We start from the raw sequence: 12,150 nt of genomic DNA on the forward strand, positions 1-12,150 counted from the left end.
TGGCATTTGAAAGGAATGTGCACACAGCCCAGGACTGATGTAGTTTACTGCCACATGTTCACAGTCTCACACTAGTGCTTAGTTTATGGAAAGACCCTTCTCCGTAGATGAAAGCTATAGCCTCTAATATTAATTTTATCTACAACAGGTATTGGTTGGTCAGCGGGCCTTTCGAGAGATATTTGTTCTTAATTAGCCTGAAATTTTAGGAAGAAACAAATATAATTAAATAATTGTTCCCCAAGTGATAGAGGGCACAGTTAGTTAGTTACTTTTTGGTTAAAAGGGAGAAAAGAGGACATCTGTCATTTCTCAAAGCATATTAGTGCAGTAGAAAAGAATAAAAATGACACTCATATGATTGTTAGAGTCTAAAAATACATTTTTACAAGGAAATACAAATGGTCTCAGTTTGAGATGGTGCTGACTAGGAATACCCTTAGTGACTGATTAAAATGAGGTGGAAACTCAGTCACACTTCAGGGATCTTTAACTTTCTCCTGTAGCCTTGGGACTCTTCTGGCTTCATTAAGCTGCAATAGCTACAGGTGATTCATCCCACCTTGTCACAGAATACCTGCTTTCTGTATTTCTACACATGGGTCTTGTGATACATATGGTCAGTCGAACACTCCTGACCTTAATGCTCAGGAAGCAAAAGGAAAACTAACCTGCCAGGAAGTAGATTGGGGTTATTCAGGCCCCCAAAATGGATTTATTTCCTGTCATAATAGTTGAATTTAATTAATTAATTAATTAATTAATTAATTAATTAATAGACAAGTAAAGGAAATGGCTGCCTTTAGGTATGGGGGAGAAGAACGTTTATTATAGACATGTGGAAGAGCATAGTCAGAAGCAGGGACCTCTGGGAAAGTCAAGAGTGGACATGACCCTGAGCCATGTGGGGAAAGTGGGGAAGGGAAGGGAGAGGTCACCAATCAAGAGGTCCCCAGAGGTACAAAAAGGACAAATAACCAAAATGGTTGGTTGAATTATATAGGGAAGAGCAGGCTCGCACCCTGGGTGAAGAGTCGGAGTATGAGGTGAGGTGGGGTATGCCTGCCAGGTGGACCTTGTAACAGGTAGGGGCAGAGGAGTGCAGGGAAAATCTGCTTGCAGTTGTCTGCTTTGATACCTTAAATAGGCACCTCAGCCATTTGTCCATGGTTTGAAACCTAGCAGTAGTGATTTCATAGGATATGCAAATGAGCAAACTCACTAAACCTGCTGTATCTCCATTTGGGGGATCGTGGATAAGATAGTCCCACCTTCAAGTGTTTTTGGAGACCTTTGTGGAGGCCTCCTATTTCATGAGGTTCCTTAAGGCAAATAAAAAAATTGATGGGTGGAAATCAAAGGAGGGAATATGCTGACTTAACTTATAAATAGCAATTACAACCTGACCTACAAGGAGTTGTCTTGGTAACAAAAAACTGGGTCACCTCACAGTGCTGATATCCAGATGATTACCATTCAGGCCGAAGACTAATACCATCCTGTCTAAGTTTAAAATCTTAGGACTTTGTGAGCACCTTTTCCCCCATAAGAAGACACAGGGCACTTTGCATTCAACTTTTTCAAAGAGAAAAATTTAATATATTTTATCTTATTATACATTTCCCCTAAATTACAAAGTTGACAGCTGCAAATATATTCTGCTACAAAGCTTTCTGTAAGAACCATCTCTATAAGAAAATACATCTCATTAACATTTCCTGTAAATAAATTATTTCAAATAATAACTCTTGACAGGGTGGTTATGGGGGAATAATGTGAAAACTAGGTGGTAGGTGTCATTGCTACATAGGAAATTCTGACCAAAATGTTCCGTTTTCACATCACAAAGCTTAAACCACAGGGTTTGCTCTTGGGCAAAATAGCTTATGAGTTTTGCTATAGCATACACATGCAGAGCACAAACCACCATCATCCTGACAAAATGTGTGTCAGTAGCTGAAATTCTTGTTGGACTGGACTTTGAGATAGCAGATGGGGTGTAAATCAAACACAAAAGTGATGTGTGGTCTATAAGAGCTTAAGCAATAGCAGGTTTAGCTCTTTCTTTCTTTCTTTTTTCTTTTTTTTCTCTTTATTTTTATCCTTTATGCTCCCGATGTAGTATTCACAAATGTGTTTAATCAGAAAATACTGAAACGATTTCAGGGAATTTCTACAGATTAGAGATATGTCATTACTTTTCAGTTCCCAATAGTTTCAGAAAATAGGAACTATGTCTTTGGCAATGACATACTCCATCCAGAGGTTAGTACACAAACTTGTGATGGCAACATCACTCCAAAGCTTAGGGAGGAGATGAGTTCCTCTCATATCACCTGGCCTAAGGGAACACACTTTGTAAGATCCCCTCATATTGAAATTATTTTACAGCCTCAAAACCATGAAATACTTTAAGGCTGGGGAGGGCAAGCTTCGCTGCACTGAGCTTACCTGTGTGAGAGCAAATCCCATGGAGAGCTTCATCTTTGCTTCTGGAGCCTCTGATGACAATGATGATCCAGCCTGTGCTTCAGACATGTGACCTTAAAGCCTGGACAAATGACAAGGTTCCACCTACTTCCCTGACATGCTCCACTTACTACAGATACCACTCACATCTCTAGTGTCTGCAAAACCCTACTGGTCTCTATCTATGCAAGGATAAATGTATTTATCAGTGTATCACATGTAGGGTATGGAAAGTGTCAAACAATGCTCACTCCATTTTTCAGTTCTACTCATGTAGACATCTTTAATGGTTTTGCAATCTGTGGAAATTCTGCCCTGTGCACGAATTGCACTAGACAAGATTAATGGCTCCGACTTGAGCAGGCATCATATTGGCAATGCCATTCCTTCACAATGCAGTATCAGCCTTGGTTTTACATCTGTCTTTATTAATTCAGGTGAAATCGGGTTATAAATGGAAGTAAGTGGCCTAAAGAGTCATGTTTACCCTTTTTCTAGTCCATTGCCTTAACCACTTGGCCAGGACTACTGGTTGTTTGCCCTTTTATAATGCCTAAATGACATACCAGTATCATAAAGTGATTTGAAAAGTACTGACTGCCTTTTCCTCTTGTCTACCATGACCTTTATTTGAGAAAAATCAAAGGTGCTTCTTGTGATGCAATTAATGATGGTGAATATTTTCATTCCCTGTTCTTCAGCTTTCCCTATGTTTTAGAAATTCTCTTATATCAAGGGAGAGTGAGAGTTATTTATTAAACTGTAGCTTTGAGTAGCAATGTGGCTTTAAGTTATTTTTATAACCACTGCCAACCTGAATGAAATGTCCCCTCCAGCTCAAGACAAACTCTTGGAAAATCACATGGTATTCATCAGTAATTTCCATGGTGTGCTTTCTTTTAATAATAGCATTTTCACAAATGTGTACATTATTTACATAGACAAGGCGCATAATGGAAACACTGGTAGTGCTTTGGTTGTCACTGACTTTACTTCATTCAGTCTTGCCCTCTTCTGCTCCTCATTCTTACCACATTCCTCAATCTTCCCCATTTCAATCCGGGTTTTCCATCATGCCATAATGCATTAAATACACAAATTCACAGTCTGCTAGTGATGACTCTTCCAGTGTTTATCAGATCTTCTGGCATACATGGAGTCTGGCTTTGGAAGAGTAGGTGGCGTCTTTCCACACTTTGCAGGACAGGCCCTTTGCACAGTCACATCTCTGGAAGATCTCTAGCCCGTGTGAACCCTTCTTGCGTTGTTTGGTACAGACTTCCCCCTGATGGAGCACTGGTTTGCAGATTTTGGTCCAGAAGTGGCGAGCACAACAAAACCCATCAATGCAGTCTGATGACCGAAGGCAGGGGTCTCCTTCATGTCCTACAGAAATCAAGGCCACGAGGGTTACAAGGCTTCTTGAAAGCAATTTCTACTTTACAATCAGAATCACAGAAAATACTTTCACTTACATTGCCCTTCATTATACTGCTACTAATGATGAAAAGTCTTAAATTTGTACCAGCATTTGCTCTCTTTACACTCATAAGTCTGCCTTTGTCTTTTTCTATTATCTACCATCTGAATATGAAGTTCATATATATACTGGTTCTTAGAGACAGGATTGCTCTGTGTAGCCCTGGTTGTCCTGGAACTTACTCTGTAGACCAGGCTGGCCTCAAAATCAGAAATTCGCCTGCTTCTGCCTCCCAAGTGCTGGGATTAAAGGCGTGCGCCACCTCTGCCCTGCTGAATATGAAATTCAGTGAACAGCAAAACTGTGTTTATCTTTAGTTAGCTGTAGTCTACTTTTTTTCTACTTCTCTGTTTATGTGCGTGTGCATATATGCATGCTTTTCTCTTGTGTGGGAGTGTATGTGTGTGTATGTGCAAGTACATGTGTATGAATGAATCTGAAAGGCCAGATTGTGTTGGAAATCATCCTCTATCACTGACCCACCTTGTTCTTGGAGCCAGAATCACCCAATCAAACCTAGAGCTAACTGATATAGCTAGGCTTGCTAGTCAACTCTAATAGGAAGAATGCCAACTTATATAAGGATTTGATGAAATGGAAATAAGAGATACAGGAAAACATTCAGGGTCCTGGTAGATACAGCAAAATAATAAATAAAGGTGTATTATTTGCCATCATCTTTAGCTTTATACAGATGCCCACTAGCAGTCCAGGATATAGTAATTAGTCCAATCTTCTCCTGGACATTGTCTCTTTAGAAGATAAAATTGTGGGGAAATGGTGAGACACTCTATAGAAATAACATAATTTGAAAAGAAAACTAGGTTTTCACATTAGGACTTCCCAGAGCACTTCAGTGCACCAAAAACTCTAACAACGGGGGAAATCCTCTATTATAAAATTCTTTAGAACACTGGGCATTTTAAATCATGTACATCTTGAAAGAGGAATATACAGATCCACTTGGGAAAGGCCTCCTTTGGGTATACCTGTGATTCATGCTTTCAATTTATTTAATTACTGTAAAATAATTTTATACTAGTCAAATTTGTTATTGGTGAGTAGGAGCATTCTGAAAGGTTTCCCTAGGGTGAAGGGGACTTCTTATACTCAGTCATAAACCCACTATAAACCAATTCTTCTTATAGATTGCTCTATGGATCACAAGTCATCTGATTGCTTGGTGAAATCAACTTATTGGATCTTCAAAGGTGAAGAAAAATGGCTGGTAATTTGATTGCCAGAGCAATATCTCCTCATGTATTTTTCATAGTGCTTTACTTTTTGATAGGCTTCAACCAGACAGGTTTGTTTAGAAGATTTCTTTGTAAGAGAGGGATGCTTAGAAGATGACCTGGCAGGTCAGGCCTTTCTCACAAATATATACTTTCTAGCAATTCTATGATATCTTTAGCATTTTCAAAATTAAAGATCAGTATACTCAAATTGTCCACTGGTGAACATTTTGATAATGGATTCATAGAGCTAAAATGAATTGTCGATGCTTTCTTTTACTTCTTTAAGAAAGAAAAAGTAGACAGTTATGGAAGTAGAGGTGGTAACCTACCTTTTATGTGAGGAATCTTGGAGTGTGGCCTTCCTAGATTCTGCCATCCCAGGTCATGGCTGGAGTAGTGGCCATGGTTGCGATCTCTGTGCCGAGTACCATCCAGAGCTGGGATGTGTGGGGTCAGGATGCTCTCGGTGACTGGGATGCAGATGCCTGGAAATAGGGATGCAAAAAGATCAGTTTAACTCTACAGTGTGACGTTCATCCTATCCATGTAAAACATTCATGTGTCTGTTTCCCAATCTACCTGCTGTTTGTCTCTGTATGTGCTGTGCCTTTTTCAATCACTTACTTACTGAGAATAGAATACTTTGGGTCAGGGGTCAAGCTCCCTAGGCCTGAAGTTGGCCACTTTCAAGATCAAATGACACCATGCAAACAACAACAAAATAGGAATAAAATCAGAATTAATCTCATTGAATTATTGCAAGTAGAGGCAAAGAGCTTTAGAATAGTGACATTGTACAAAATTAAGTGGGTGTCTGCTGTTTTCTTTTTCAAAGTCATCTGGCAAGATATCTGCCCAGGATCAATTTTGTTCGTCAGCAAAACTATCTCGGTCTGGCCTACACAGTTCTCAAGCAGTGTGAGGCCTGTCTTCCTCCCTTCAGTTCCTCCTGTCAGTTCCTTCTCACTGCAGGTTTCTGCCTAGAGGCCAGAGCAGGCATGACAGTGAGTTGGTTTTTCATGACTAAACCTATGCTTCTAGCCACTTTCTGCAGCTTCTTAACCATGTCTTGTTTGTGACTGTCAGTTCACTATTAAAACTGAATAGATGTCTGCCTGTCATTTCATTAGTGTTGAGTGGAGACAAGCTACAGGTGAGAGACCTTTGTACTTGGAGGTCCAGTCACCCCCCTCGCCTAATAAGGCTGCCCCAGGACCTGTTGAATACAATAACTATAACAAAATTCTTATGAACCTGGTCAGTGGACTCACAACTGTACTGCCTGTCTTGGCATTCATATTTTTAGTAAACAACACATTCAGTGATTTTGCATGTAACATTTCAATTTTTGCAAGAGCCTAAACCGATATAGAGCATAGTCTAGAAAGTGGCCAGGCCGAAGGAAACCTAAAGTTTAGAATGTGACTCTGATATCTCATAGTACACAAACCAAGATCCAATCACTGCCAAATGCTAAAAGGTTTGTAGCTCAGGAGCCTGAAGAAAAAAGCATCAAACACTTTTCCATTCAGGCTTTCCATACAGAAAAAAGGCCTGTTGACTTTTGCTAGCTCTCTTACCATTATTGCAGCGGGTACCCGGGCAACACATCCCGTCTCTGTGGCATCGTTTCTTTTTCCTCCGACAGACCATGCAGGCTGATGATCCTTGGTGGGGATTGTGGCAGTATCTTCCAACTTCACATTCCTTATCACTGCTGCAAGGGTAGGCCTGTCATCAGATGGAACATCAGAGAAAGCAATGGGTGAGGTCTTGGGACACTGAGAAGGCATTGAGGAGCCAACCTGAAGGGAAACTAAGTCATATTCTAAGTGCCTCAATGAAATACACCATTGCAAACAGTTCTGAACACTGGTTCTCCGGTTGATCCTTAGATGATGGCTTTGTAAGCTTTGCCTTTTGATGGGGATAAAGATGAAACTGGCAATAAATTTGAAAGGAAAAAGCACCATGAAATTAACATTGCCCATCCATTTTCATTGGCCTATGCTGAAATTAGGATTTATACTTTATACTGATGGATCCCTGCTGTGAAAACAACCTCAGGAGCTGTCATATTGGTGACTGCTGTATTGCCATTAATTCCAAAACTCAAGAGCAGCCTCACTACTCCGTTCTCACCAGCTACTGAATGGACAGTAAAAGGGACCAATGGTTGTACTGGAAGTTAAAATGTGTTAGCTGCCCAATCTGACAAGAAAAACTTCTCACAGTCTTGTCTTCCAGAATAATTTGAGAAACAACCTGATGAGCACACAAAGCAACTACATCCCCCCAAATAGAACAAAGGACCTTGTCCTCATCCCTCCTTCCTCCACAGAACAACGGTTGATTCTCCACGGTTTTCACAAAGCCAATGGGTCCCTGCGCACACATCCTTCTCCCAGAAGCAATGCCTTAAGTTGGTTAAAAAAAAACACACTATTTATTAATGTATTTCTCTACCCAGCCAGTAAGTCTTGAAAGCCATCTAAGATGTTTGATGGTTACTCAAAAGATAAAAGTAAAATATGGACTCTGGTTCTATATGCCTTGTCTTTTGGAGTTCTTGGATCATTTGACATGTATCTAGTCAAAGACTGTAATGTCACACAGCACAATTAGATTTAGAACATTGAGATGGGCTCTCTGTTTTTAATTTGTTTTAAAACAAGGTCTAATTATGTAGCCTATGTTTTCTGGAACTCATCACATGAACCAAATTGGTCTTGATTCTTAAACTTGTGACAATTCTTCTGCCTCTGTCTTTAGCTGGGATTATGAGCATTACCAGGCCAACCATCTTTTTGTTCTATTTTATTTTTCATATTTTCAGAGTGATCCCCTAAGTTTTAACTACAAATGCAAATCACATTTTTAAAGCTCTGATTTTTGCTTTGAAGTGTGCATAAATGATATAAAGATGAAGCTGGATAAAATGTTTGTGTCTCTAAAATAATCTAGTTTGGATACATTCATTATGAAATCTAACTTGATGTCCTGATACCACACATTGCTTATAGCCTTCCTCCTTTTCTCTCTGCTCTTTGTCTCTGTCTCTCTCTGTCTCCCTCCCTCTCTCTCTGTCTCTGTGTCTGTCTCTGTCTCTTTTTCTCACTGACTTTCTGTCTCCCTTTGTCTCTCTGTGTGTGTCTCCCTCTGACTCTGTTTCTCTCTGTCTGTGACTTTCTCTGTCTCTTTTTCTCACTGACTCTCTGTCTCCCTTTGTCTCTCTGTGTGTGTCTCCCTCTGACTCTCTGTTTCTCTCTGTGTTTGTGTCTTTCTCTGTCTCTTTTTCTCACTGACTCTCTGTCTCCCTTTGTCTCTCTCTGTGTCTCCTTCTGTGTCTACCTCTGTCTCTCAGTCTCTTTGTTTCCCTGTCTCTCTTTCTCTGCCTCTCTGTCTCTCTCTGTCTGTCGCCTCTCTACCACCTGTTTGCCAGGTATGTCTGATCCTCTTCAACTAGAAAGAGGAAGAAGAGATGAAGTTTATCTGTGAGCTTGGGGGCCAATAGATTTTACCAGCATTACAGAGTCTTACTTGCCCTTGGAAAAAGAGCACTGGGAAGCACTCACTTCCCTATGAGAGTGATTTTCAATGCCTGCACAGTGGCAATGCTCCCTGCATATGTAAGATGGATTTATAGTTTTTGTCCACTGGTCAGTTTCCTAAGTGGACTTTTGAGAATCTGAATAAAGCTGTATTCACAGCAGCAAGCTGTTTTTCAAGAACCCAGCACTGTTGAAAACAAACCGAGTGTCACTTCCCGCCTTGCCACACTCTTTCCCCCTTGAGCAGTTTACCCTCTTCCTATTTAAGCTCATTAATTGTAACTGAAACACAAGTCACATGTTTCTGATTCATTTACATTCACTTCATCAAATTGTTTTGCAAGAAACATTTGATGTCTTACAAATCTTCCCTTCCTCAAAAATAGGACATGTTTTCTCAGCGGAAACAAACATGTGCCACCTAAAAACATCATGTGCCCCTTACATCTCAGCAAATTCTCAATCCCTTCTGAATAAAAGTGACCTGGAGTTCTATCCCTAAAGGACAGATTAAATTGGGGAATCGAGTTGATTGCTAAACATATACAGGAAAAAATTGCCAAAAGGACACCGTTGTTGTCCTCACCCTCAGTTATTGGAATTTGGAGATAATGGATGTAGATGCTGTGAGACAAAAAATATAGTCTGAATGGCTATCCTAACTGTATAGAAGTTTATAGAGATAGGTCTGGTTAACTTTGGCATGTGAGGGGTTTTTTTGGTTGTTGGTGGTGGTGGTATTTTTATTTTTGTAATGAAGCTTATTAAAAAAATAAATGTGGCATGCACAGTATTGCCATCTCAATACCTGAAGCTCATTTTTATCTAAGACAAACTGTATGATTGGACAGATAGTTTTATTTTGCTCTGGTATGTGCTTTCTTTTCTTTAGACCTGGCACAGGCTAAGGCAGAATATATATTTTTAGCATGAAATGTTACAAGCATTGTGTGCCCATGTAAAAATTCTGGAAGGAATAGTTTGGGAATCTGAAAGTAGAGTTTAATAATTTTAAATACAAACATGCTTCTCTCGTGCTTAAAAACCTCAAAGCTTTAGCAAACTATATGAAGTCTAATGTATGAATCTGAATATATATATATATATATATATATATATATATATATATATACCCCATAAATATTTTAAAGAAAGGACAGAATAAATTGAATAAATTAGGTTTGAGGGAAACAAGTGATATTTGGAGACATGCCTTGCTTTAAAAAAAATTAGTGTCCTCAGCACAGTTTTACTGAAGCATAAAACCTTTTTAACCTAGTCATTTTGGAGAAAACAAAACATAAGAAAATGCAGGCCCTGACTTGTAAACAATGATCCCTGTTTCATTATTGACACATCCTACCTCAGTAACAAACTCTAGACAAGGAGTTTTAAGACTAAATGACGGCTTGTCCACTTGCCATTTCATTGGTGTTCTTTTCTGCTTGTTTTTCTATGATTAAATTGTGTCATAGTAGGAGAGCAAGGAGAGAGGCAGGCAGACAGAGATTGGGCCTACACGAAGCCCTGAAGAAGAGGACATAGGAATGAATGAATGAACTTCTGGTGAGAAAAGTGCATATAGATGAAATAGCCAATTAGAACACTCACAGGCAAGATCTTTATTTCCTAATTACCTTGGTCTCAAAAGTCTGTTACACGGTCTCACTTGATGATTACTTCATGGAAAACATAAAGCAAGTTTAAAAGACTTAGCCAAAGTTTTAACTTAATATTAATAACATGCTCACCTGGTCCTGTTTTAGAGATTTAAAAGAAAAAGGTTGATGTCTATCTTAGTGGTTTACAGCAGGGCAAGGGGGTGCTTATGGCTTTGCTGACTTGGTCTTTGGAGAAGAGATACTTGTGTGTGAGGACCAGGGACAGTCTACTGGAAAGCCAAATTAATTAGGGATGCCTAATAGGAGGAGGTGATTAGCCATAAATATGAAGATGTCCAGAATTGGCTGGACATTCGCTTTAGCTTAACTCCCTCATTCTAAAAACAGAGTTGTTTCTTCCATAAATTACTAAATTAGTTCATTATCCATTATCACGATGCCGAGAGAGAGAGAGAGAGAGAGAGAGAGAGAGAGAGAGAGAGAGAGAGAGAGAGAGAGAGAGAGAACACATTGGATACAGCTTGAATTGGAGTCTCAGAAATCAACACTTCTTTACAATCTAAAGAATTTGAAGTCCTGATGTGCCAGGGTAGGTTGATACCCTGGAGGAGGGTCACCCAGGGAGGAGAAAAGGACTGTGAGGGGGGACAAGGAGGAGAGAATCTGTAATTGGGATATAAAGTGAAGAAAGCAAGCAGGAAGGAAGGAAGGAAGGAAGGAAGGAAGGAAGGAAGGAAGGAAGGAAGGAAGGAAGGAAGGAGGGAGGGAGGGAGGGAGGGAAGGAGGGAGGGAGGGAGGGAGGGAGGGAGGGAAGAAGGGAAGGAAGGAAGGAAGGAAGGAAGGAAGGAAGGAAGGAAGGAAGGAGGGAGGGAGGGAAGGAAGGAGGGAGGGAGGGAGGGAGGGAGGGAAGAAGGGAAGGAAGGAAGGAAGGAAGGAAGGAAGGAAGGAGGGAGAGAGGGAGGGAGGGAGGGAGGGAGGGAAGGAGGGAGGGAGGGAAGGAAGGGAGGGAGGAAGGAAGGAAGGAAGGAAGGAAGGAAGGAAGGAAGGAAGGAAGGAAGGAAGGAAGGAAGGAAGGAAGGTGAAAGAGTGCAAAGATCATTTCCACTGTGCTAGCTTAGAATCATTATTTATAGTTTCAGCAAGGATTTTAACTTTTTGAAATAAGTAATGTGAGTATACTGAGCAAGGCTGTTCACTGCTGAGCCCAGAGATTAGAAAAGTAAACTTGCCCACACCTATCTAATGCCAACAACCTGTCCTAGCACAGTCGTGGAAAGACAGAAAACTGTCCGGAAACACAGCCAAAGCTATGACAAAGATTCCAGTTCTTGACACCAGTTTTAACTGAATGTCAATAAGAATTAAAAGCAGAAGCCTGCCACGCAAACAATGACAAGTAGAACTCTGAGGAGCAAAAGCAGAATGAGCTGCAGTCATTCCATCAGTTCCCTGGGATCATAAGGAATCTTGCTTCCGGTTGCACTACAACACTAACCAATAAACAACCAAACCTTCCACATTCTCAAAAGAATCATATTTTTTTTTTCGTCTTTGATGACAGGGGGAGAGAAAGAGACAGAAACATCACACACTGTTCATGTGGGGTGGCTGGCCACCCATCCGGATTCTTGCAAGATCGACCTACTTTTGTTGTTTTAATCTAGACAATCCTTCGTCCCCTTGAGCACTGTTTGTAACAAGCACGGAAGTTGGCTGGAGCCAGGAAAACCTCATCAGCTGGGCAGGCGGAAGACAGTCTTTGGGGAAGAGGGGGGACAAACCAGCTGTGC

The 12,150-nt window shown here is 40.5% G+C and overlaps 1 protein-coding gene across 1 annotated transcript in view; it reads right to left on the bottom strand.

Moving 5' to 3' along the window:
- Positions 1-1,631: 1,631 nt before the first annotated feature.
- Dkk2 (dickkopf WNT signaling pathway inhibitor 2) overlaps positions 1,632-12,150 on the bottom strand; it is a 93,650-nt gene continuing 83,131 nt past the window's right edge. The window contains exons 2-4 of the mRNA XM_052178497.1: positions 6,768-6,918; positions 5,517-5,672; positions 1,632-3,855 (exon numbers count right to left, since the gene is read on the bottom strand). Coding sequence (XP_052034457.1) covers positions 3,605-3,855; positions 5,517-5,672; positions 6,768-6,918 — 558 coding nt within the window. The 3' untranslated portion in view covers positions 1,632-3,604. The remainder of the gene's footprint in view (positions 3,856-5,516; positions 5,673-6,767; positions 6,919-12,150) is intronic.

The sequence above is a fragment of the Apodemus sylvaticus genome, chromosome 4, assembly GCF_947179515.1.
Source record: "Apodemus sylvaticus chromosome 4, mApoSyl1.1, whole genome shotgun sequence".
Lineage (NCBI taxonomy): Eukaryota > Metazoa > Chordata > Mammalia > Rodentia > Muridae > Apodemus > Apodemus sylvaticus.